At 44.4% G+C, this 25470-nt stretch overlaps 2 protein-coding genes across 9 annotated transcripts in view; one reads left to right on the top strand and one right to left on the bottom strand.

Moving 5' to 3' along the window:
- The window catches only part of SLC6A6 (solute carrier family 6 member 6), a 59101-nt gene extending 42060 nt beyond the window's left edge, over positions 1-17041 (top strand). For all 5 annotated transcript variants that reach the window (XM_069812134.1, XM_069812132.1, XM_069812133.1 and 2 more), the window contains 6 exons: positions 2364-2476; positions 5196-5333; positions 6410-6512; positions 7466-7566; positions 8265-8435; positions 9954-17041. In XM_069812134.1, coding sequence (XP_069668235.1) covers positions 2364-2476; positions 5196-5333; positions 6410-6512; positions 7466-7566; positions 8265-8435; positions 9954-10094 — 767 coding nt within the window. In that variant the 3' untranslated portion in view covers positions 10095-17041. The remainder of the gene's footprint in view (positions 1-2363; positions 2477-5195; positions 5334-6409; positions 6513-7465; positions 7567-8264; positions 8436-9953) is intronic.
- Positions 17042-19880: 2839 nt separating this feature from the next.
- Positions 19881-25470, bottom strand: part of GRIP2 (glutamate receptor interacting protein 2) — a 291938-nt gene continuing 286348 nt past the window's right edge. For all 4 annotated transcript variants that reach the window (XM_069812126.1, XM_069812125.1, XM_069812127.1 and 1 more), the window contains 2 exons: positions 24587-24733; positions 19881-22101 (listed from right to left, as the gene is read on the bottom strand). In XM_069812126.1, coding sequence (XP_069668227.1) covers positions 21904-22101; positions 24587-24733 — 345 coding nt within the window. In that variant the 3' untranslated portion in view covers positions 19881-21903. The remainder of the gene's footprint in view (positions 22102-24586; positions 24734-25470) is intronic.

The raw sequence follows: 25470 nt of genomic DNA, 5'->3' as shown, positions 1-25470 counted from the left end.
GGCCTTCACTGGCTTTAATAGGTTTACACGACAGTTAAATTACACCCCTCTGACTTCCCAGTGAAAGCAGATTTTTAATTAACAGCGCTTGATTTTTTTTCAGAAATACTTTTAAAGGGAGAGAGGAAAGCAGTGGAGGCTTAACAAAGCCATAGTGAGTCCTGTCTAATCTGTGCTGCGTTTCTGTTTGGCTGGAAGAAACACTTTACCACCTGTGCAATTTGTAGCAGTGCTAAAACAGCGCGTTTTGCCTTTTTTTAAAAATCCCATTTGCAAACAAATTCAGATTAAGCAGGCCTGACTATAGTGCCTTGGTCTCCCTACTGCCTGCCCGGCATCTGCCACTGCACTTTGCCAGCAAACAGCCAGTGAGTGGGCTGAGATTGTGGCCATCCTAAATAGCTCTTAATAGCATCCACAAGTGCTTCACTTTTGCAAAACACCCTTCAGAGCAACAGAGTTTCAAATTAAATACAATTTTTAGATTATTTATGTTCAGTCAAGGGGATGCCAGGAACATTTTCTTTCATATGGACTTTTCATATTTCAACACTTAGTTTCAAAGGAAAATCAAAGCTAGCACAGGGCTTAGAGCACTTGGTATTAGATGGTACCACAGTGCAAGGACAGTTTCACTGGCCAAAGCATACAGAATTGCAGCAAGTTTTGAGGAGAGCAGTTTTACATCTGTCTCATCAATTGCACATATCAGCTGCAAATGCCATCTGGTAGCAGTTCTCCCTCAGGGATGATCTACTGTATGCACTGAATTAGGGGGAAAAAAAGCAAAGCCCTCCAAAATTTGAGACATGCACCAATTTTTTGGTATCTTCTGTCGTATAAAATCTTAGTTGTGTTTCATTTTAAATAAAATTAGTTGCTCGATTGTTGGCTAATTTGTATTTATTTCTGTTCAAATATTTTCAGTGACTTAAAGTTTTCTTTAGTTTGAAAAAACGTCATCTTTTTTTTACCTCTTTCTCTTGCTTCTTTTTCCATCTTTCTTGTTGGAAAGGAAAAGTGGGAGGTAGGAAGAGCAGCGTTAGAGATTTTTCTGTACAGATCAGAGATAAGATTTCCGTCCCCGCACTGCAGCAGTTTTAAAAAATTCCTTTTCCTGTTTAAAATTACTTGAATCCACTTCACAATCCTGGAAAATGCTGGTTTTCAAGGCTTCTTAAAGCAAACAAGCAGACAAGCCAGGCATTCCTGGTTTTAACCTGAATGTAAATCTGCCCTCAGAATTTTTTGTCAGCTTCACCAAATTTCTGCGGCCACCCTGAGAGCCTGCCGTAAATGCCGGCTTCCCAATGTTCCTGTCTCCCACTTGGAGAGGGCTCTTTCTCTCTAGACAAAAGCTCTCATAAGCAATAGCTGATAGCACCTGGCTCCAGGTGAGAGTGCCTTTGGAGATCAGCATGGGAGAGCACTGCACGTATGCACGGTGTGTGGGTATGAGTGAGATGCCGTCTGGTCCACGGCGCAGATGAGACCCAGTCTAGTGATGAGCACTCACACACAAGGCTTTGGTTTCCAGAGCAGAGCAGCCGGGCGTTTAGTCCCAGCCCCACTGGTGCTCCCAGATTATTGCAATCCATCCTGCAGCTGGGGCCGATGTTGGTCATACTAGAGTCACCGTGGCAGGTCTGCCTAGGCTGGCCGAATAGGGGCAGATGATGGGGAAGTGATTTTACACAGAGTGATTTTACACACCAGCAATTCCTAACAGCAGGAGGCATTTTCTTCAGGGACCACAGCTGATATAACTAGGAGTAGCCAAATCAGTTCAGTGCAGGAGTGGGGGTTTGCAGAATTGAAGGAGCAGACTCCTAGAGTGCAAACCCCGCTCTAGAAAAGCCGTGCTGGGTTTGGAGGTTGCGTACAGAGGGAGGCAGTGGTTGCATTAGCAAAGATCCTGGGGAATGTTTGCAGCAGAGTCCCTTCCCTGCATGCAAAAGAGTTTCATCATCATCATCTTCATCGTGACCATGTGGGCTAGCAGTGGGATTCTGCCATTCTCCTGGGTCACCCCTTCTCCCCCCGGCCCCAATACTGTCCTGTGTCCGAGCAGGGCAGGTGTAGGACCACCTCCATTATTGGCATGTTTGAGACAGATGTTAAAACTGGTGATCTGTTAGCAATGGCCTTGGGGGTTTGCCTGTGGTTTCTGCTGTAGTCATGCGTGCTTCGATTTCAGATAAAAGAGCCAAACTGTTTCACTCCTGGTATTTCCAGCCGCGTTTGGATTTATCTGAACGGAACCAGGCATTCCTGCATTTGAGTGTGGCTACCTTTACCAAAGAGCCGGTACTTACTATTTCTCTTCCCTTCCCTTCCCCCTTTCCTGTTTTCTCTTTCTCTAGGTCCAGGCCTGGCCTTCATTGCCTACCCAAAAGCTGTGTCCATGATGCCGCTGCCCACCTTTTGGGCAATCCTTTTTTTTATTATGCTTCTGTTGCTTGGACTGGATAGCCAGGTTAGTACGATGGGTAAGAGGTATGTGGCTTATTGTATTGGTGCTGCTGACTGAGAAAAGCTGGTTTTACAGGCATGAGTTAAGAAGAGGATGCCTCTAATGCTGCTTAAGAGGAGTACATCTGGGTTGCTTTTTAGTGCAGGGGCTGCATTTGATGAATCTGTGACTGTCAATTCATAGTATGATGTTGCTCAGTAAGTCTTTGTCACCAGGAGTTAATGGAGTCCACAAGACTAGGGCAGTGCTCCCTAACCTAAATATCAGTCCCACTCTGGCTGCAAAATACCACCATTTTGGTTGCGGTGCACTATTTTCCTACGTTGGAGAAGAGCTTAATAATTTTAAAACATAAAAGACTACAGCAGTCTGTTCCACAGAGTACTTTGTGCCGTTGTGATCACCTGCAGTGTGTATACACCAATATTAAGACACTTTATAAGAATTAATAACTACTAGGAATACAGGCTTTGATAGTTGCCAAGTGCCAAAAAAGAAAAGTGAAGCCTTCGTGAAGCACAAAAAGCACAAAACGTTTTGTAAAGTATATCCAGGGTGGCTTCATGAGCAGTCAGACAAAGCCACAGCCTTTTTCAGTGGCCTTGGGCTTGGAGGTACTGAGCAATGTGGGATCCTGCCGACTTTCACGTCACCAGCACGCATGCAGTACCCTCCAGACGTCCAGAAAGCGTCTCAGGTTCCAGCTGTACTAATCACGTAGCACATATTGCTATTAATTAGTGAGCATGAAAAAATCAAAAAGTTCAGTCCAAGAAGTTAGGTTATTTTTCCCAGTGGTGGCTTATAGGAATGTTGGACTAAATACTGCCAAAGAACCTGTAAATCATTTCTAGATAGTCCACTTACAAGGAAACATGGGTGACCAGGGATTATGCAGTAACTACACATTCAAAATTGCCCAAGTTTTCAGGGCAACAGGCAGCTTTCTGCCATTCTGTGGTTCTATGATTCCATGATTATAAAAACCAATTAGTAAGGATGAAATGTTCATTTAGCCTAAATGCTCTGTCATATGAGGAGAGATCTGTAAATGGATTTTTACCCAGTTGTTGTGTACTTAAATCTCTTACATTTTTGCTATTCCATTTGCCCTAAATTGCTCTTTACAGCTTAATCTTTGAACTCTAGTGAGCAACTTTCAATCATTCCAAAGTAAATGTAAAAGTGCCCAATGCTGTGGTTCAACAACCCTGTGCTTATGCAAATTGGAAGCTGTCTAGTAATTTTAAAAAGCTCCTCACTGCGTAGAATGATTAAAACTAATTGGAGCGCTTAATTTCTCTCCTCCACCCCTCGTTTTTTTTGGAGTGCGGTCAAGCAGGTTTCTGGAATGCCGGAGCAGTTTAAGATCAAATCAGCCCAAAGGAAAGGGTTGCATTTAAAAAGAAAACCAGTTTTACAGAAGTCAAAGCAACAAGACAGGAGGCAACAAAATCTGGTGGAGTGTTTGCAGGATGGTCTGTATTGCCAAAATGGAGCTTCAGCTCATGATCAAAGAGGGTAGAGTTGTTACAGGGCACTTCTGGGCACTGTAAGAACAATGTAGATACTGGGTAGGAAAAGGTAGCTTTTCTTGAAAAAATGCTATTTCATACATGCCCTGCGATAACTCATTAGTTATAAGAAGACATATCCACTTAGGGGGCAGATCATTTCTACAGAGGCAGCCTTGGTTCTCCATGGTATCCTCATGTCTTCAGTGAACTTGGTGCTTTTGTACCTTGCCAGGCAGAAAGTACAAATCAGCTGAATGATCCTTTCTTTGGGGAATGATCCCTTCTTTGTTTGCAGGGAGTTTAGTAGTCACTTTTCTCCATGGTTGAAATGCATCTGGTTTTCAATTAACTTTAAACTTTCATTCAAATCCAGTTTGGGTTATATTTGGTTAATTCAAGTTACACATCTTACGTGTAGTTTTCCAATGGCAAGTAAGTACAAATACAGTTATCGTGAAGCTAGATAAAGTAAGATTTTTAGCTCACCTATTCAGAGCTTCATTTTTGGCTTACATGTGCAAATAGTTTACCAAATCTTTGTACGGGGAGTGTATCAACAGCTCCATTATTGCTGCAGAAGTACCCCAGAGCCTCAGTCAGAGGTATTCTGCTCACAGGTTCAGAAAGGACAAGTTCAGTCAAGAAGTGCTGCTATTTCATACCAAAGTCTGCTTTCCCTTGGCTGGGTTTTCACTAGCAAACCCAAGAGTAGAATTATATCCAGTTGTGGAATTAACCTAACTAGAACCTGTGAGGTTTTCTGGCACATCAAAAAAAGGCTGGGAGTACTCTCCTAGCTCTCCTAGCTTAGGCTCTTTTGAGTGTTTTCTGTCTGCCTCTTTTCTAGAATACATCTTGTATTCATCTGGAACAGCTACAGCATAAAAGCCACATAAGTGCCTTCCTGTCATCAAATTAACTTCCTTTATCCATGCAGCTTGCATTTACAGAGCCCCTTTGGTAATTGGTAAGACTGCTAGGAAATGAATGGCAATTCTGAAAGCTTGTTCCAACCTGAAAACTAACCCCACGCTTCAGCCTCTGGGTTACAAAGGAATGGTTTCTGATTTATTTATTCAGAGCAGCATTTTGCCACAGAGTACAGTTAGGGTGTTGCTGTGGAGCATTGTGTGTATGAGCCTGGATAAAATGCATGGTGGGTAATTTTCAAGTCACATTTCTTTGTTGTTGTTCTTCCCCTTTAGTTTGTTGAAGTTGAAGGACAGATCACGTCATTAGTTGATCTGCACCCATCCTTCCTAAGGAAGGGTTACCGACGGGAAATCTTCATCGCTATAGTATGTTTCCTTAGCTATCTTCTGGGACTAACTATGGTGACTGAGGTAAGCAGCAGCGGTGCTGGAAATCGCTTTCTTTTTTAGCCAGTTTTCAGACCAATTTTAGCTATAAATGAGACGACTGCATAGAATTAGCCATTCAGAGGAGCAGTGCTCTTCTTTAGATCTACAGAGCATCTTTCATCCCTAGATCTGAAAGCATTTTGAAAGGGAGCTATATATTTCCTCCTTTTCAGTCAGAGGAACAGAGACATGAAATCTCATTAAATTCAATCTCATCTCGGGTACTAATCAACATGAGTATGAATATTAACATCTGGCTCTAAATGATGAAACGCATTGGGAACCTTCAGTAGAGCAGACTAAGAATCCATCCAGTGCATGCAGAGAAAGAGATTTTTATCTTAGTTACACAGATTTGAATCAATTAAATACCACTGGATTTATTCTAGTATAAACAAGATGGGAATATGTTCCAGTGGCTGCACTGCTGTGATATTTATCTCCAAAATAAAATCCAAGCCAGATTTTAAAAACAACTGGAAGAGCACAATTGTGGGAATTAAAATAGCACTTGTAACAGAGGTTCCTAACACAGTTTTTCAAGAAAAAGTGGAGGTATATACCGTTCAGTGTAGTGAGAGCAGAGTCGTAACAGCATAGTATAAATAGGGTTAGAAAAAAATGAACTATTCTCATGAAAAAAGTCCTTCCACTCAGTTCATAAATGAAGACCCTCCTGATGAACTGAGTTCCATTTTTAGTATTTTGGAGGAGTTAATGTTAGGAGGCGACCAACTATTTCTTTACGTCATTTGTCTCTTCAAATGCCCACCCTAAAATACTTTTAAGAAGGAAAGATTTAAGTGTCTCAGTAGATTATACTAAAAGTGGCTTAATTTTGTTTAATCGCCGTCTTGTTTGGAACACTTCCTGTAGTAAACATGCAAATTCCCTGGGGAAGGTAGTGCCAAATATTTATCTTACCTACTTGCTTGATATTTCTTCTTGTTAGACAGCAGTTGTTCAGATATGCTGGTAGGTATTACTGGGAGCTGGGCCTGAAATATTCAGGTTTTTTTCCCTGACAGATCCTAATCCCTTGTGTCTCTCTTTTACAGGGTGGCATGTATGTTTTTCAACTCTTTGACTACTATGCAGCTAGTGGTGTATGCCTTTTGTGGGTTGCATTCTTTGAATGTATTGCTGTAGCCTGGGTTTATGGTAAGTGAGAATCCTTTCATCTGATACCTTTTGATGAGTCAGTGACAATTTTGCTAGCCAAACATTTAATCATCAGCCACCCCAGAATCTTCTTCCCAGCAACAGATGCATGCCATTAATCTAAATTTGCACTGACCTCTTGGAGACAAATTTGCATCTGGGAGGAAGCCAGCCTCCAGTGTTTTTCCACACAAAAATGAGTATTTTTCCATTGCTAATTAATAAAGGCACAATTAAGCATTTACATGTGTTAAGTTTAGAGATGAGAGTTGAAAGTTTGGCCAGCCGTGAAAATTTCTGTTTGTCTCTCAGAGAATTTCCTTTCAGAGCTGCAATATCTGCAAGGGGCAAGCCGACCAAATAGAAAATACAAAAAGAAAGCTGACAGAAAAGTGTATTCTGTCCTGTTATTTTTAGGCAATGCTGAGTACCAAGGTCTGACAGTAGCCTCTCTAGCTGCCTGAGACGGTAGCTGAGGAATGATCAGATGTTTGCCGCTTAGGACTGGTCTTTTCCCCGATTCTTCGTGTACACCATCTCCTTAGGAAAGCAAAACGAACAAAGCCTTCATTTTGCACAGTCAAATTTCTGTAGAAGCACGGTGTACCGTTTGTTGCCGGGTCTTTCCCATGGCGATCCCTCTGGCAAGTTCAGCGCGAGTCTGGGGAGAGGAGTGGGTGCGTGACGGGGGCCGGAGGGATTAGCGTTGCACTCCTGCATCGGAGTAATGAGGGGGGTGCAGGATGAGGGAGTCCCCCAACCTTTGAGCTTCTCAAGGAGAAAATCATCTTGAACTTCACAGCCATGGGAAGCATTTGAACAATACATCTGACACCCTCATCTTCCCTTTAAATACCCCTTTGGGGGGAGCTAGGAAACCAGCTGTAATCCTACAGTCCTTACATGGCTTTGATATGCTTGATTCTGATGAAAGCGCTCGCTGTCCGTTACAGGCGCTGATAATATTTATGATGCCATTGAGGATATGATTGGATACAGACCTGGTCCCTGGATGAAATGGAGCTGGATTGTGATCACACCAGTTCTTTGTGTGGTGAGTACTGGCCCGTGCTGTTTCAAGTCTTCTGCATGGCAGCTCTGAGCTGCCTCTTACTGCTTCTCTTCAAGTAAAGGCTGTTGCATTCAGAGACCAATTTGCAAAGAGCTGCTGGAGGTTTGAACATACCCCTCAAAGACATCATCTTCTCAGATGTCAGCTGTTAACATGACAGCTCTCTGCTGTGCCTGCGCAAATTGTAGTTGGCTACATTTGAGCAGATTTTTCTTAGGATTTGCAAAATATTACATTTGTGACACAGAAAACTCCCTCTCCAAAGAGCAGTCCCTACTTTAAGTGATAGGACTACTAGGCCATTTTAACAAAAAGCTGTGAGCAATCTGAGGCAGGCACTCGTCTTGAAGTATTTCATTTGCTGCGAAGAACATCCCAGTAAGCTCCTTGCAACGTACAGCAAATATTTGAGCCCTGAAAAAGAACAGGCAGCGTACTGCAGCTGTTCAGCACCATTGCTTAACACCCTATTGTCAAGCAACAGTTTACCTATAAGCAGATGCAGATGCTCTTTCAGTGATCTAAATAGAAGAATAATGCCCCCATTGGTTTAAAATACATATGTTATCCATCAGCTCTGCCTTTCACTGCCTCTCCTCCCAAGGGCCAGTGGTAGCACCAGAGCCCTACTGCTTTCAGCATTTTTTGAGCCTCACTTTGTTTTTCTTTCTCATCCACAGGGGTGCTTTATCTTTTCTTTGGCCAAGTACAAACCACTGACCTACAACAAGGTCTACACATACCCAGACTGGGCAATTGGCCTGGGCTGGGTTCTTGCCCTTTCCTCCATGATCTGCATCCCTATGGTGATGGTCATCCGCATCATACAGTCAGATGGGTCGCTTATTGAGGTAAGAGCAATCAGTTGTCTGTCTAGAGGAGAAAGGGAGCTTTAGCTTGCTGTGTTTTATACAAAATAAGCACAATGCTTGGAAAATTGCCACCTTGTCCAGGTAGGGCAAAGTTGGGTGCCTTTCCTGCAGTGAATGCAAATAAGGCTATTAAAGATCACCTGTCCTTTGGGCAAACAGTAGAAACAGAACAAACACAAAAAGCTTTCTGTCCTCAGACAAACACCAGCTGATTTTGCTTGCGTCCCACTTCTTCAGTTTCCAGCTTGGCAAATCGTTGCCTCCACGTGCAGACAAGCGCTCAAGGACTGGGGTGCTTCCAAGTGCCAGATCTCTGTTTTTCAGCCCATGGGGCCAAGGAAGCACCATCCTACAAATCACTGAGAAAATGAGAGAGAGAAAGAGAGAGAGAGACCTGGGTCAAACCTGGCTGTCTAAGAGCTCATTGAATTTCAGGGAAATTTGGATCCACCTGTGGATTGTGTGGCTCTCAGGCATGGCCTTTGCTCTGGGAGACTGAATAAAAGTCAAACCCTCCTTCCAGTGGGCTTCACTTTTTAGCTTTTTAATTAATTTTTTGTCCCCTAATGATTCAAATTGAAACACTGGATCCAAATTGCCCTGATCTTTGGAAAACTTTGGGTTGGATTCAGACTTCGCAATGCAGATTCTCTCAGGTTTAGATTTGCGGGCAATCTCTTGCCCTTTGCAGTTCAGCACAGGGTCCCCTGGTCTGTTTTTCTTCCAGTGGAAAGTTTTTAGAGACTGTGCAAGCATGAAACTTAGCAATTCTCTTCTAAAGTTTCAGATTAGTTTTGTTTTTGCCTAATGAGACGATCTTAAATGCAGCCCAGGGTATTCTTGGAGGAGAAAGTGGGACACTTCGGGTTAAGAAGAGAATAGAATAAAAAAAGAACATTTCCCAGAGAACAAACGCTTGCATTTGTTTTTCTCCAAGTGTTAATGGTCTTTTTCAGCTGTGGCCAGAGCATTTTCATGAGTGTTTATTTCCCGGCCTACATTGTCACCATCTATTGAGAGACAAGTCTAAAAGTAGCCAAAACACTCCACAAAGACCATGTTAGGAAAGGAAAGAGAGTAAACACTGGTCAGATGCCATTTAGTTCTTCCTTTGTGTACTGAGATGTAAGAGAGTAGTTGCCACTTGGCAATGAACGGCTGGGCTAAAAGGCAGAGTTGTTTCTAAATGAGGAAGGAGAACACACATGATTTGAGCAGCAGCTGCAGCACTGAAAGCCCAACGTACAGGATGCTGGATAATGCTGTGAATGCCCTCTCGCATTTGACTTACCTCCATCAAGTCAGGCTCTGCAGCTGAGCAAAAGTTGAACGTGGTGCTCCGCAGCCCGGGTCCCCGTGTCCTTGCAGAGCCACGCGGCATACACACATCTCCGGTGGCCACCAGCCCCATCCTTGGCTTGTCACATCCTCCATCCTGCACGTGGAGACGCGGGGGCTGCTTGGTCTTCTAACCGTTGCTTTTCTTCTTTCTTTCAGAGGATAAAAGCGGTGGCTGCCCCCAAGGAAGTGAATCGGTGGTCCAAAGAAACGGAGAGTGGCACCCCCTTCTGCCCCAATGGAACTTCGAATGGCGGATTGATCAAGCCAACTCATATCATTGTGGAAACCATGATGTGAGCTCTCTCTGTGAGAGGATAAACCTGCTTTAACTGCCGTTTACTAACCATAGATTCTCATAGGACCAGGTTTACAGAGCTTTATATTTGCACTAGGATTTATTTTTATTTCTCACAGAGAAAGTTATTTTTTGTGTGTGTTTTTTTTTTAATATTTTGTAAGGTAATCACAGCAGATGTCTCTCTGTAGAGGGAGAGCTTTCATATCAGACTAGACATATTACAGGAATTTACTATTATTGGGTTTTTTTAAATATATATATCTTTATCTCTAAATATTATACACCTTACCACTTGAATTGATTGTCTTGCCAGCAATACATTCAAGTCTCAGAAAGCAATTTTAGGTGCTGGTATGGTTGGGAGCAGGGTAACCTACAGAACACACAAAAGGAGCTCTGTTGAGAGATACGATTCAAAAAAAGATGCTGTTTCAAGAGAATTTTCAAAGGTGTAGTATTTCCACCCTCTGGTTCAATTGTGGTAAACGACAGGCTTCAGGGTCACAGTAGGGAAAGGGTACAGTTATGTTTAGCACAGTCCCTGAGTAAAGATATAGCCAGGCAGCTGGAGCAGAGAGTTTGCAAGAGAGGCAGAGAAGTTGGGTGTGAAAAGCGTGGCTGTCCCTCCCCAGCACGGTGTTGGGACCCTGTCACACAGACGGGAGGAGGACTTTAGGAAGGTGTTTGCAGGATTTGGCATGGTTCGCTCTTTTTTTTTTTTTCTTTTTTTTTTTTTTTGTAGGTTTTGGGTTTTTTTTTACTTAAGTGAAATGCCTGCTGTTTGTGTGTGAGCGGGGAGGTCGAGTACCTGCTCCTGAGTTTTCCAGCAAAGCATATTTTAGTGTGGTGGCACTGGCACTGGTGTAAAATCGAATTCTGCAAACTGGGAGGGACAGCCTGTCCCCGGGGCAGCAGGGGCAAGTGCTGAGGAGCTGAGAGGGGAAAAGCAGCACCTGCCCTCTGGGTGCTTCAGATGGTCACTTATTCATTTGTTCGCGTGTTAATTATTGGACTTTGGTTTCGGGCAGAAAAATAAAAGAATCTCTTCTGGACTCTGACCTGTCCAAAGGTGAACACAAACCAGGTCATCCCCAACAGGAGGAACAAAAACCACTCACCTACACCTGGTGTAACCGGTATTTATAACAGACACATTGTTAATAATAATAGTAATGAAGATAATAATATCACTCAGCAAACAGGTGCTTTTCATCCATGTATCTCAAAAACGCTTTGCCAAGTTTGGTAACCAGGATTTGCTTTATTTATTTATTTGGGGGGAGGTCATCTGTTGGGGGAACAGACAAAAGGACTAAGTCAGTCCCTTGTCCCATGTTACTAAATAGCAGCAGTGGACCTAGGGCCCCCAGTCTCCTTGCCCATCATTGGGTTAAACCATAATTTTTTTTTTTTGGGGGGGGGGGGGGTGGAGGGTGGCAGACATATTTATGACGCTTATGAATCTTATCTGCTGAAGGAACAGGGCTTTCAGAATTTTAAGTTAAAGCAAAGGGAACATATAACACTGAAATATTTTATATTTGGTCAGAAGAAACTTCCAGGTTAGACTGGGGGGTAAAGAGAAACCACTACAAGGAGTGTAGGAATGGGGGTTCTGCTTTGTGTGGGCCAGGTGGATGTTTCCATGGGGGATTGCTCCCTGAAGACTGCCCAAAACATAGGCAAAAACTTTTTTTTTTTTTTTTTTTTTTTTTTTAACTTGAGCAGGTTGTGCTGGGAACAGGTTCTCTGGCAAAACTCAGCCTTTTCTTGTGGGCATTGTATTAGAGGGAGAGGGTTTTTTTTTCTTCTTACGATACCACAGTTAGGCTATCCAAAGGTATTTAGAGGAAATGCTTGATAAAAGCAGCATTTGTATCTGCTTATTCTGCTGTCAGCTGAGGCTGTCAGGGCAGTTTGTCTTTTAAACAGGAACATATCCAGTTCTTAACATTCCTACACAGTAGTTTTATTTTCTTTTTTTCTTGTCCCATGGGCTAACTGGCCACAGCAGCACAAACACTTGTTGATTAGCTTATTGGTTTTTCTGTAACAGAAAAGGGGTGATTTAAAAATAAGAGATGGACCAAAATAATTTTAATTAAAAAAAAAAAAAAAAGGAAAAAGTGGCTGCATCTGTAACTTTCAAAATCTTTCTAGTTTGAATTTGTACACATTTTTACATCAGATAGCTGAGTTGCAGCAACAAAACCAGCCATGGCAGAATTGCTTTTGTTTACTTTTTCTGGTTGCTGTATTATGAGAGTTATAAATGAAACTTTTCCATAGCTGGAGATGGCAAACATCTAATGACACCTGCTGGGCCAGTGGCAATAGCCATCTGAAGCTCACTGGAGGAATTCTGTGAGCCAGTGGATGTCATCATATGTGGCCAAAATAAAGAATATAGCCTCTAATAGCCTTTAACCATCAAAGGCAAGGAAAGGCAATCAAAGATAACTCTCTTAGTGGGCTTTAGCTTGGACCTTCATTTTTGAGTTACAATTAGTGTCTGCAGTAAACAGGCATGCTTGCCTGGGTGAAAGAAGGAGTAGCAGGTTAAGAAGTCTAAATTAATGGTTTCCGTGAGTGCAGATGAAACACTGATGCTTGATTTATTTTTTTTATATATGTATATATATATATACACATTGTCATACAACTGTGTTTGAGATGATATAGTTTGCACATCACTTTCGTGCTATAGAGCTGAGACAAGCTTTAGTTAGGGAAAAAAATGGTTTGGCTACATCAAAGATGTCTCCGGCGAGTCAGCTGGGTATTTAGCCATCTCCCGCATTGTGGAGAGTGTCTTTGCATGAAGAACCAGAGGGCTAATACTACACCTTTCAAAGTACAACTACTAGAGAACTAGAACCCAGCCCCATTTCAATATAAACTGTGCCATTCAAATCAGTCGCTTCCATGTACCAAGTGAAAATGTCTCGCACATATGCAACAACCTCATCGAAGCGTTCTCTATGTCAACTTCTCTGGCCCTGCTGTGCTCTTTAGCATGACTGCAAGGGAGGGCTGGGACTCATGAAGAGATAAGAAATTATTGTTTCTGGAAAACAGTTCCCCTCTCCCCTCTTCCCTCCCCTTCAAAAAAAAAAAAAAAATTAATTCTTCTTGTTTTATCTGGGGTTTGAGTTCCAATGAGCGTACTCACATTTTTACAGTTTGGGGGATTTTCCTAACACTTTTATCAGATTTCTGAACTTTTCTTGGTGATAAATTTGCATTTCAATATGATCCTTTGCCAAATTCATTAAAAAATAATTTTTAAAAAAGTCTGTGTTTTCTACCTATTTCTGACTGCAAATGCAACTGATTTTTTTTCCTCTAATTTACTTGTTTAAACACTTGTGATCTATTTTACCTGTTTTATGTAAATGAGGAACTCTATATTAAAATATCATGACTAGTCATAGATGAACTGGTTTGGATCCAGGGAGAAGTTAGTGCAGTTTTGGCATGAGATCTTTAGAAGCAAATCCCTGAGTTTAAAACCAGAATAAAACAAGGCAAACCCCACACCTTTTCATTTTTCATGTACCTTTGTATTCATGGGTTCTTCTGGGCTTGAAAACGGCAGAGTTTCAGCAGTTATTTATTTCCAGCTGAACTGAAATCAAGAGATAGTAGAAATGTGAAGGGGAACATTTACCCCACAAGATTCTCCAACTGGTTTCTTATTTTTCTCAATTTTCCAAACTTTTTCAGTTCACCTGTCACTAGTTATGATCTCACTGAATGAGCATCTATTGTAAGGGACTTTACCAGTAGTCTGTATTTCGGTATTTAAACAGTATGATTTCATAAATAGAACTGGTTTTTATTGTTGTTATTGTTCTCATTTTCCTTCTCATCTGTAGTTTTCCTTTTCATCTGGTCCAAACAGATCCACACACTTAGAAAAGTCCTCTTTAAAGTGTGAGATAGTAGGTCCACAATGGATTTGTTCTTGTGTTGTAAATGAGAATACAAAAGCCCAGCAGCTGTATTTGCCATCTAGCACAACGCTGATGGTCACCCCGCGGCAGCAGCGCAGCTCCTGGAGTGGAGGGGAGTTAGGAATGGTCTGCTGAAAGAGCTCAGCAAAACTGATTTTCACTGCTGTTCTTGGGGAGAGGAGGAAAAGAGGAAAACAAAAAAAAGGTGTGCAGCCTTATGGTTGCTGTAACACAAAAAAACCCAACAGCCATCAGCAGAGCCTTTAATGTCACCATCAGGATAGCATCTTCTGCAGCTATTTTCAGTCCTGTGTGCATCTTCCTTTCTCAACTGCAGATACTCCTGGTTCCTCTTCTCTGTCTCAGCATTAGGCAAGTCAAGTAGATCTGAAGACACATGGACATTTCCATTCAATAGGCCTTTTACAAGTCTCCTCCAAGTCTGTTTTTATTTGCTAAGGAGACTTACTTACAGTTTTGGTGAGGTCGCTCTTGTCACACTTGGGTTCAAAGCTCCCACTTGTTGCATCAATGGCAAAACTCCATCCGTGGGAGAAGGATTTGAACGTTTTTGAATAACTGATTATTAGCTTCCACATCTTGTGGTCACTGCAGGATCACTCATGGAGGCATAATGTATATAAAATGTTAAATAAGCTGTGTGTTGAATGGAGTGGACAAGTTAGCTAAGCAGCTCAAGTACACTTGGAAGAAAGATGACCCTGACATCATTTCCAGGAGATTCAATGGAAGTTGCTCACTTTCAGTAAAAAAAAATAAATCTGTGTTTAAATAGACTAGTAGATGAAATCTTCCACCCTCATATGCATGCACACAAGTGGGGACATATTGCTTCTGTTCCTAGGCTGCAAATCATGTGTGTAAGTCTTGCAGAGCTGTTTAGGATGAGGACTGAGAAGGTTTAGGCACCACTTGCCTGCAAAGAGCCAACCTGCCTGGGTGTCCAAATGGCCTTTCCTAAATTGGGGGTGGCGGAAGAGGGAAAGTAATGACAAAATCCTGGACCGTGGCGCCTCCAAGAAAGCCTTAAGGTTGGACTTGAAAGCTCTCCTGGCTCCTTGTAAGCGCCACATGGCTTCTGGTATGGGAGGTTGGGTGTGATGTGCATTCAGGCAGCTGCCTTGGACTTGTTTTCTCCAAAATCAGCATCCAAAGCCTTGCAGTTAGGATTGACGTGTAGTTGTGTATTTGTGTATTTGCATGAGCAAAGGTCAGGAACTGTCAGACCCTAGTAGCTTGTTTTATTTCTTGTAATCAAAGATAAGTTTAAGGAAGAAAGTATTCAGTTGATTTGGTGACACTTGACATCTAAGAAACCCGTGAACTAGTGCAAAAGAGGCCCCCCTGAGCTCCATACTTCGATCACAAAAATTTTGTATTGGTATTGATGGGCACTTTGACTTTATGGGAGAGCTTGCTTAAGAAAGACTTGAGCATAACCAGCACCAGCCCCAGCTGGAAAACTGCCCGTTCCAGCCCTGCACCCTCCACTGGATCATGGCTCTTTTCTGCTAGCCACAAACAAACCTGTACATGGACAATGCTCTTCTGCTTTAAAAACAAACAAACAAACAAATCTGATTTGTTTGTTTCTATTGAAAAATAAACAGCAAAAGTTAAAATTTTTGTGTGTTTTTTCCAATTGTCACTGTGGATTGGTGATTTCAATTTACCTGTGTCCTAAAACAAGAGCAGAAAAAGCTTCAGAGACCATTTAACAAAAAAAAAGAGGCAATTTTACCCTCCCCATCCAAGGTGGAAGACTTTAGTGACAGGATTTGCAACCGGAAAAGAGCCTGACCTTGCTGGTATTGCTGGGCTATTGAATGGTAGAGCAAACATGGCCTTTTTGTATTGCTGCTGTGTCCTAATTCGAAATAAACAGTAAAAGTGTCAGAATTTAATAGCCACAAGCTTTACACAGCCCTGAGCTTTAGCAGTAAAGCAAATTAAAGACAATTTTAAAAGGGGCAAGTTTTTGGAGGCTTCCTCCCCATGGTTTGGCTCTGCAGTGCACAGTGGGACAGTGCTGCTCACTTTCCCAGTTGTAGCACAGGGAAAACGTGGCCCGACTTGAGAAATCAAAAGAAATAATGGGGAAAAATATAGTTTTTAAAAAAAAAAAAAAGTGAAACTTGATTATGTTAAAGAGCTCTGTGTGTGCATATGCGGGGGAAGGCTTTGGTCCTGTAGCATAGTACATGTTAGCATGAGACATATTGTTTCTAAACCTATCTGCTTCTGCAGTTGAGATGTTAAAAAGATTTGATTTTTTTTCAATATATAAAGAAAAAAAAAAGAACAGTGGCAAAATCATGTTGAGAGGCTGAAAAAAAAAAAAAAAATCCTGAGGGGGCAAGTTGAGTTAATTTGTCATCTGCTCCTGTCCTGGAAACCAGCAACAGTCTCTCAGCATTGCAGCATCCCAGTACTGTTCTGAAGTGCTCGTTGTTCAATAGGATGTTGTTTTTCTCCAGTGTAATGTTGTGATTGTTACCTGATAACGTTGCCAGGGACTTCATGTTATAAGAGGTGGTCCATCTTGTTTGATGTATTTGGCTAAAAAACAGTGGTGGTTTTTTTATTATTTAAATTCCTAGCAACTGTGACTACAGTAATGTGATGAGTAGCACATACAGTGAGGAGGCAACGGCAACGATGGCCTCCTTAAAAATGTCATCTGAACTTTTTTTAAAAAAAAAAAACCTTTAAAATATTTTTAAAACATTTTAAAACATTTTTTGTGTGTTCCAAAACAGAATATTTGTATTTGAAAAAAATCCTGGAGTGTAATTTAATCCTAAAATACCCTAGCCTTTGTGTATACGGTAAATGTTTGTATTTTGCAGTTTCTGTTTTGCTTTTTAGATAAATAAAATGTATATGGATATTTTTAAGTCATCTTTGCTTTTTTTAGATGAGTTTGTAATCACCTTATAACTGAAAATAAAACTTTCCTTTATAAACCAGCTATGCTCTTGGATGCTTTCTTTGGTCTTGGAGTAGCTCAATGCTTCCTTTAAACCTATTATTTATTGTGGGGTTGTTGGTTTGGGGGTTTTTTTTGTCCTTATAATATAGTCCATTTTTTTAATATGTGTGTGTGTATATATATATATATATACACATATAAGCCCAGCTCACTAAGCTGCTTGGCCCAGCTCACTCTCTGACTTTATGTCTGTCATGGTATCATCCTGGTTGGCAGCTCAGCCCCACACAGCGGCTCACTCACCCCCTCACCCAGTGGGACAGGAAGAGAACTGGAAGGGTAGAAGTGCAAAAATTCATGGGTTGGGATACAGACAGTTTAATAATTAAAAAAGGAGGGAGGAAAAAAAAAAAAACCAGCGCACAACAAAGAGAAAAAAACAAAACCAAGAAAAACAAGTGATGCAAAAGAAAACAATTCCTCACCACTAACCCACCAATCCCCAGCCAGACCCTGAGCAATGGCTGCCCTCGCCCACCTCTACCCTCCCCAGTTTTATCACTGAGCACAGCGTCATATGGTGGGGGGTATAGCTGTGTCCCCTCCCAATTTCTTGTGCACCCCCCAGCCTACTTGCTAAAGCATCCCTGGGTCATCAAAAGCGGTTTGGTTGGGTGTTTGGGGATTTTTTTGGGTCCCTCAGCAATGACTTTGGCTGAGCATGAAGAATGGTCAGTGCTGGTCCCAACTCACTTCATTTCAGTCTTGCCCAGCCTGTGGCCTTACTTCATTGGTGCTTTGTTTGCACCAGACCAGCTCTTCATCAAGTGCAGTTGGGCACGTGTTGAGTCTTACAAGGCCATGAGAAAGTCAACTTTTTTTTTTTCTCTCTCTTCATTTTCTCTCTTTTTTCTTTTCTTTCTTTGGAAATAGAGTGTTGATGTCCTCACAAGACTGTCCCTGCAGACATCAGCTTTCCTTGGCCCCTTCACAGGGGCACAGGGAGACAATTGCAGCTTTATGAATTGGCATTGGGCTGAGCTGCCCCAGCTCAGCCCATCCCAGGGCATTGCCCACTGCTGTCTGTACCATCCTGGCTGCATAACACCACTACCGTGGGGGTTCAAATACATCAGAAAAGCCCAATAGGAAGAAAAAAGAAAGAAAAAAAACCCTCAAAAAAAACCCAACAACCCAACAAAGCAACATTTTTCTCCCTGGTATATGGGACTTGTCTTTTCGGGCTCACTGATGGCCTGTTCAGTCAAACAGATGAAGGTTAAACCAGAGGGGCCTTTCCTTAAGTAAGTCCTGATCTGAGGTAGGGAAAGGAAAAAACCAACTTGTAGGTGGCTACTATTTGTGAGAAGTAAAGCATTCGTGCATCAGGCCCTGATCACTGCTGAGGCTCCAGCACCCCGTGCCCAGGATTAGCCCCACAGCTGTCTTTATTCGGGGGGGTTTGGCTTAGTTGGTTATTTTGCCGAGTGCAATTCAAGGACTTTGTCGGGGATTTCTCCTCCCATTGGCAAAGCCCGCAATGCCTAGGCTGAGCAGCTTGATATCGGCACAGCCAGCAACAGCAACGTGTCTCAGGTTAAAATAAAATAAAATGAATAAACAAATAATTTAAAAAGCCACTAAGTGCCACACGAGCTGCCACCAAAGGGTTTCATCTGCTTGCCATGGGTGGCCATCACCTGCCACGGCTGCAGCTGGCTCCTTCATCCAAGGTCCACCAGCAAGCTGGCATTAGTGGGAGAATACGCTGCCCAACGAGGTGACCAGCAGCGCATACCAGGGGAGCAGCACCGTGCTAACCTTTTACCTGGTATACGCACCGAAACCCCATCGGTCACGTTGCACAGGCACTCGTTAAACCAGCCATCACCCCAGCGCCTCGGTTGGCTCTGCGTGGCTTTGGCAAGTCTCCGGTGCCAAACATGTGAAGGGCCTTGTTCTGAAGTCTGCGCCCCAGGAGGGCGGCCAGAGATGGCAGATAAGGCTTGTTTATGTGGCAATGATTCCCCAGGTCTAACCAGGAGCATTTCCATACCATGCTCAGCCTCCGAGAACTCCTGCATTACCCACTTGGCCACGAAGGGTTGCAAAACCCAGCCCACCCTTTCCTTGCCAGTGAGCAGATATTCCCTATGTCCCAGCCTGCGCTGCCCACGCTGGGAGCGTAGCGGTGCCCCAAACCCCTTTGTAAGAGCAAAGGGAAGAAATCTTCAACATAGGGACACAAGGAACTACGTCCTGGGTTAGCTGCAGTCGTCTCTTTGGATGGCTGGTTTCAGAGGTGGGATAATTTGGCTACCACAGTGTGGCTCCCCAAGGCACCCCTTATTGCCGCAGGGTGCTGGGCACCAGACAGGACACCTCCTGCCAGCACATCATCCTCCAGTGATTTCCTAACCCATGCCCAGGGATTAACCATAGCTTTGCAAATATCTGCCACGGCCACATCTTGGCCACCACGTGCTTTGCTGCATCAGTGTTTTGTCATGAAGCAGCCCAGGTTTAACCCAACAAGATTTCCAGTGTGGCCAAGTGAAGCTGCAAGCCATGCTGTAACCGCACGCACAAGCATCTCCAGATCTTATCGCTAAGAGCTACAGCAAAATTGCCTCCATGTCCACAGGAAGGGAAGCGACGACCCAAGTCCTGCTGCCGGACGGTGGCAAGGGACAACCCCAGCCCTACCCTGGTAGACCTACAAGCAGTGTCCCCCCCAGCAAACCCCCGTGTGCCCTCCCCCTTGCCCTTCAAGGTGTCTCCTAACTGGGGGTCCTCTGGCATGTTAAAAAAGGGCTGGAAGCAGGGTCTTGCCTCACTGTTGTCCTCCAGGAAAAAGAGGCATGAACGGAAACAAACGCATTTCATTTGCTTTTATTTAATTAAAAAAAAAAGTCAAAGTCATTGCAATCCCATTTAAATACAGAGATTTACAAATAGGTCCAAAACAGGACTAAAATATTCTTTGAAATGCTGTACTTTTAAATATTGTGCTTTCATAGATACATAAGAAAATTAGCATATAAAAATACTTTACAAGGAATACACTCTAATATATGGATAAAAATACACATTTAAGTAATGCATTTCATCTTCATATCATTCAAAATGCATAGGAAGGGATACAAGGACCAAGTTTTTCTTCCTTTTTTTTTTTAAATCCTTTAATAAAAGTCTTCATTAAAAACCTATGAGAAGCCCCAGTGAGCTTCCACTGCTCAGAATATTGCATATAAAAACACTTTCGGCTGCACTGTCAATGCTCCACAGTATCAATTATGGCACATTATCTAGTTGTGGCAGCAATGGTATGGGATATTGCATACTCGAAGAGAAAGAGAAAATGGCTACAACGACAAATAGCTGGATGGGGCTGGGCACGTGTCTGGAAGAAACACCCTGATCCATTGCGCTATCACGGAGGGACAGAGTCGCAAAGTGGCTCAGGGACAGACGGGGCGGGGGGACGAGTCCTGGCTCAGCAAAGCAACGAAGACGTGCCGTACACCCACCCCACGCCCCACGCGCACCACCGGCACACGGGCAGTGACGGAGGAACCAAAAGGGTGAGTGGGGAATGGGGGCGGCGGGCGCCGGGGATGCGGTGTCTGACCGAGCGAGCTCCTCGTCCCCGCCAAGCCCGAGCCTTCCCGCGGAACGCGACGCCAGGCTCACGCCACCGCCGGGACACAAACGTCATCATAAAGTGCTAATACGTGAAACGTGGCAGGCAGATGAGGAAACCGATGCAAACATCACAGCCCCTCTTCCCCACGGGGCTCGAGGCTGTCGCGAGGGAGGGGACCGACCACGGGGCATCATGCTTGCAAAGCCACGGAGAGGCCAGCGACAGGCGAAGGTGGGCGGACGGGGGGCGAGCAGCCGAACCCGCATGGGCACACGCACCACCCGGCCCATGCGGGACACAGGGGACACAACCTCCATCTAACAAAGGGCTTCTCATGCCACTGCCTGACGGGAGACGACAAGGTTTTACTAATTCAAAACATCAGGGACAGCCCTGGGAAGATCACTATTCTGCTATTTACTTGCGGGCACAGGACAGGTTTGCAAGCAAGAGATCTCCATAAAGCCCAGACGAACAAGGTGGCTGGGGATTTGGGTAGGTATTCAAGGCCTTTAGCCTTGGGTACTTCTGCTCTGAAATAACTACTCCAGCACAGGTAACCACATCGATCACAGGAATCGATGGCGAGACGAGGTGCCTCATCCCACCGCAGGGCAAGTCAGCCCTGGCGGGGACTGCGGACAGGGCTGGCGGGAGGCATCTGCAAATGCCAATTTTTGAACAAGAACTGCATCTAGCCACTCTCAAGCATGTTTTGAAACGTCTTTTAAACAGGGCTCTCCACAGTCCTGCACCAGGAGCGCAAGGAGCTGTGGAAATTGATTTATCAGGAGTGTTCAAAGGATGGAGCTGGGCACAACAGAAAAGGAAAAGTGTCTCAGTCTTGCTGTATGCGATTAACCAAGCAAACAAGAAACAGAATAGCACCATGTGTGTTTATAAGATGGCCAAGGCCTTCAGGCTGAGGAGGATGTCGGAGGCAGGACCCTGTGCACCCCGACGGCCGGGGTGCCGGGGGGTGCCCTGCCACGGGGGACGGCTGCGGATGCTCCTTCCTCCCGTGGGCAGCTCGCCCCATCACCGGCGCTGCCCACGGCCCGAGACGCGCATCCACCACTGACCTTCCCAGCAACATTTGGTGGTCTACAGGCTCACTGAAGACCCACCTCCCCACTTGCAGGTTATGGTACACACAGCGTTTACAAATGCCAGTGCAAAAAACAGGAAAAACACCCCAAATACCACAACGGCTCAGTAGAGGCCCTGGGCACCATCTGCTCTGCTCCCGCTGCTCAGAGCGTCTGGACGCTCGCCTTGACCTCGGCGCCGCGGGCCACCTGCGCCGGCAGCTCTCTGTTCCCCTCCGGGGGAGCGTTGGCGGCCAGTGCCAAGGGGTTTCGGCTAATCACCAGGTCCAGCTTTTCTCCAGCCTCCGAAATCAAGGGAACAGCCAGACAGCAGTCAAAGTCTCTCGTTCGGATGCGGTTTACCTGCCGGGATGGATTTAGGATGTGCCATGGGGAGGAACAACAGAAAGACCATATTTATTAGTCAGAAAATGCAAGGTTGGTGCTAAACCCACACCTGTGAAAACACACAACTCTCGGGGGTCCCTGATTCCAGGTTCACAGCAGAGCAGAGCGGGGGCACTCCTTCAGGCTGAGCACATCCTTGCTTAGCTGAAAAATGGTGCAATAACTGGTAGAGGAAGGGGAAAAAGAAGTCTGGATCGGGCATAAACCCTGACCCTGGTGTCTGGGGCAGTATGACAAGTATTAAACACTGAAGGGCTCAAAACCAGTTCTCCAGTTCAAGCCTGTAGGAGAAAGGTTGCTGTTTTCCATGACTTTTTTGCCGTCATGGCTTTTATTGGCCTTAAACTCGTGATGCGGGGTATTCAGCGCCTAGAAAACAAATACAGCTCAGACCCTGAGGCTTCTGCCAACCATTTTCCAGCTCAGCCAGCAGTAAATTGAGAGTATACTGAACAGTTTCTGCTTCCCCTCTCCCCATTTACATCCTTCATTTCAGAGGAGTCTGTATGCATTTCAGGTGGGCTCAGAAGGCGGCTGCAAATTCTGCAGGGTTCAGCAGTGAAAGCACTTTTACTACTGTCTCTTGCAGACCTTCAAGCACATTTCTAGGCTGGGTCACCTGCAAGAACCACCCCAGCTCTCTTGCCTACAGCTACCAGAGCACCTGGGCCTGGTGCCACGACAGCTCCGGGATGGAGAGGGCTGGCAAAAGGCACGGGGAGGGGAAGCAAGGAATGGAGAAAGGAATTTCCCACCCACCTTTGGAGCGAACATAAACCCTGGGGCCAGGCGTTGCTTCCTTCTCTAGGTAAGGGCTGGATGAGTCCATGCAACCCTTTCATCCAAAACCCTTTCCCAGCATTATTGCATGGTCACGGAGCTGGGCTCTGTGACAGCAGCAGTGTCCCCCTGCCCTAGCTGGTGTCCACACGATTGACCCCAATACTGCTCCCTACAGAATAGTAACTAAGGACAACTTCTAGACCACACGTGGACAAGGAGAGATAAGCCATGAGCTTGCTCTGCCTTTGCTCTACGCCAGCCAGGCAGTTCCAGTGCAGAAGTGCCATTAGTGCAATGCCGTGCTCCGGCTAATCCATCCAGCCAAGAGGCAGAGGGTCTGTTACAGCAGGGACAAGGTGTTTCACCGGCCTTCAGGCACATCATCATGCCCACAGTCAGCAGCAGGGTGAAGCATCCTCAGCAATGCATCTCTGTACTTCTTGATGGGAGTTGCCTGTACCAGGTCTGCAATCCCTCATTCACAACTCCACATGTCAACGCGATGGCAATTGCCTTGTCTTCTTGTAGGTGTAAGCCGTGCAGTGCAGCGTGTGGAAGGGGGGTGTTGAAAGTCTCCACACCGCTCTGTTTAGGATTTTGGGCACACCTCCCAGAGCACTTGGCACTTGCAAAAAGCGACACATCCAACATTCAATAGAAAGGCAGCCCAGAGCCTAATTAGCTTCTTGTTCATTCTTGCACCATCTTTTATTTGAAGCCGAGAAGGAATAATTGTATAGCAGCCAACTGGCTAGAGACCATAACAAGCTTAAACAAGGTTCCCCACAGCGCTGCCAGTTCTCCAGTTACCTGATGTACATAATATATTGGCTTTCATCCTACTGCTAACAACCCCTGCCTAGAAATTAGTAAAACTAAACATCTTTCTGAATGTGTCCAAATATGGTCACAATATCTGCATTTCCAAATGGTGGCAATTTTTCCATTGGGGTTGCACTTCCTCACCGTTGCTGTTTGAGTTGCCCCAAGGCTAAAATCCATATAAAGCTCCTCTCCAATCTCAAAAACTCACCATGCTCTTACTGTCCCTCTGGTAGTCCGATATGCCCAGGTCACATTTATTACAGACTGTGCTTTTGACCCGAGTTTTTATTCTGTTTCTGCATCAGCTATTTCAGATCAAGTATCTTTCAAAGAAAAATATCCATGAAAAACACTTTGCTTGAAGGATGTGTTTCCTAGAAAACTCTTTTAGTTGTCAAAGGCATGCACAGAACTTCATGAACACTACTTAACTCCACATGAGGCTTCACAGGAACACATATTGGTTGGTCAACACAGTCTAGTTCATCCAAAAATCACCCTCTTACATGACAGGAAAAGGACTGAGGGTGAGGAGAGGAAGCAACACAGCTTTTTGGTTGTTTTGAGCTGCCCAAGCTCAAAAAGGTCAGTGCCAGGACAGGCTGTGTCCTGGAATAGGTGTAACCTAGGGGTACCCCTGGGGGTACTACCTAGTGATTTCTCATAAAACACAGGTCTCATTGAGTGCTCGGTGGCTAAGAGCTCACCTAGTTGGCTAACTATTACCTTTCATTAAAGTTAGTGCTGCCATGGATGGGTCTCACTTCTCTCTTCCTCTCAGCCACTCATTCACTCCGTCCCAGCCTCCAGAACTGCATTTTGCATTTATTACCTGAAGCACTCTGTCATATGGCTTGAGGCCACACTGATCTGCTGGCCCATCCGGACGGACCATATTTACATAGACACCTTTTTCTAACAGGCCATCCGACACACTGAATCCAAAGTCTTCGCTCTCTGGGTCTTTATGGAGTGTCATCTGGAGGGACAGAAACAGAAAACACATGTTTTAATACAGCAGAGGAAGGAGGAGATGTACAAGGTTGGCAGGATAGGAATAACATAGGTAATGTGTGCAGATCTACAGCAATTCTGCACTGGGTCTCCTGGGCAGAATTTTCTTAGCCTGGGCAGCTAATACAGATTGAGCCTTATTTACCAGACACCATCACCTTAGGTAGATCGCATGGAGAAGCGCTTTGGTGACCAGCATATAACCAGCCACACAACAGTCTCTCTCCCTTGGATGTGGAAGGAAACACGAGCAGTGTCATACAGACAGCTGCAGTATTTCACCCGAAGAGAAACAAAGCAAGTGTTAATAATGCAGCATCGCCTTCCCTGGCCCAGGTTACGCTATGCATCCTCTGTGTATGCCAGACCAGTACGTGAAAAATCAACACGTTCACAGGGAATTTTCAATGTAGTGTGTCAAATGTGAAGACAGCTCATTTTTAATACATCACTCAGCAGGAACATCTAAACTTCTCCGTATTATTCACAAGGTCTTTTCAGAAAATTCATATCAATAAGCGCTGATGTACTGAGGACAAGAAATGGGTAACCTCATCGCCCTTCCCTTCAGCACATCACACTTTGACCTCATCTAAAGGAGGAGTGCGCTGCTGGAAGTGTATCTTGCCACAGGATAACACTGGGAGCCAGGGACAACTGATTCCCCAACACCACCAAAATCTCCCTTTGCCTCTTATGAAC

This window comes from Haliaeetus albicilla, chromosome 24 (assembly GCF_947461875.1).
Source record: "Haliaeetus albicilla chromosome 24, bHalAlb1.1, whole genome shotgun sequence".
NCBI lineage: Eukaryota > Metazoa > Chordata > Aves > Accipitriformes > Accipitridae > Haliaeetus > Haliaeetus albicilla.
The sequence above is the reverse complement of the archived record's forward strand: the minus strand, read 5'-3'. Positions and strand labels throughout refer to the sequence as shown.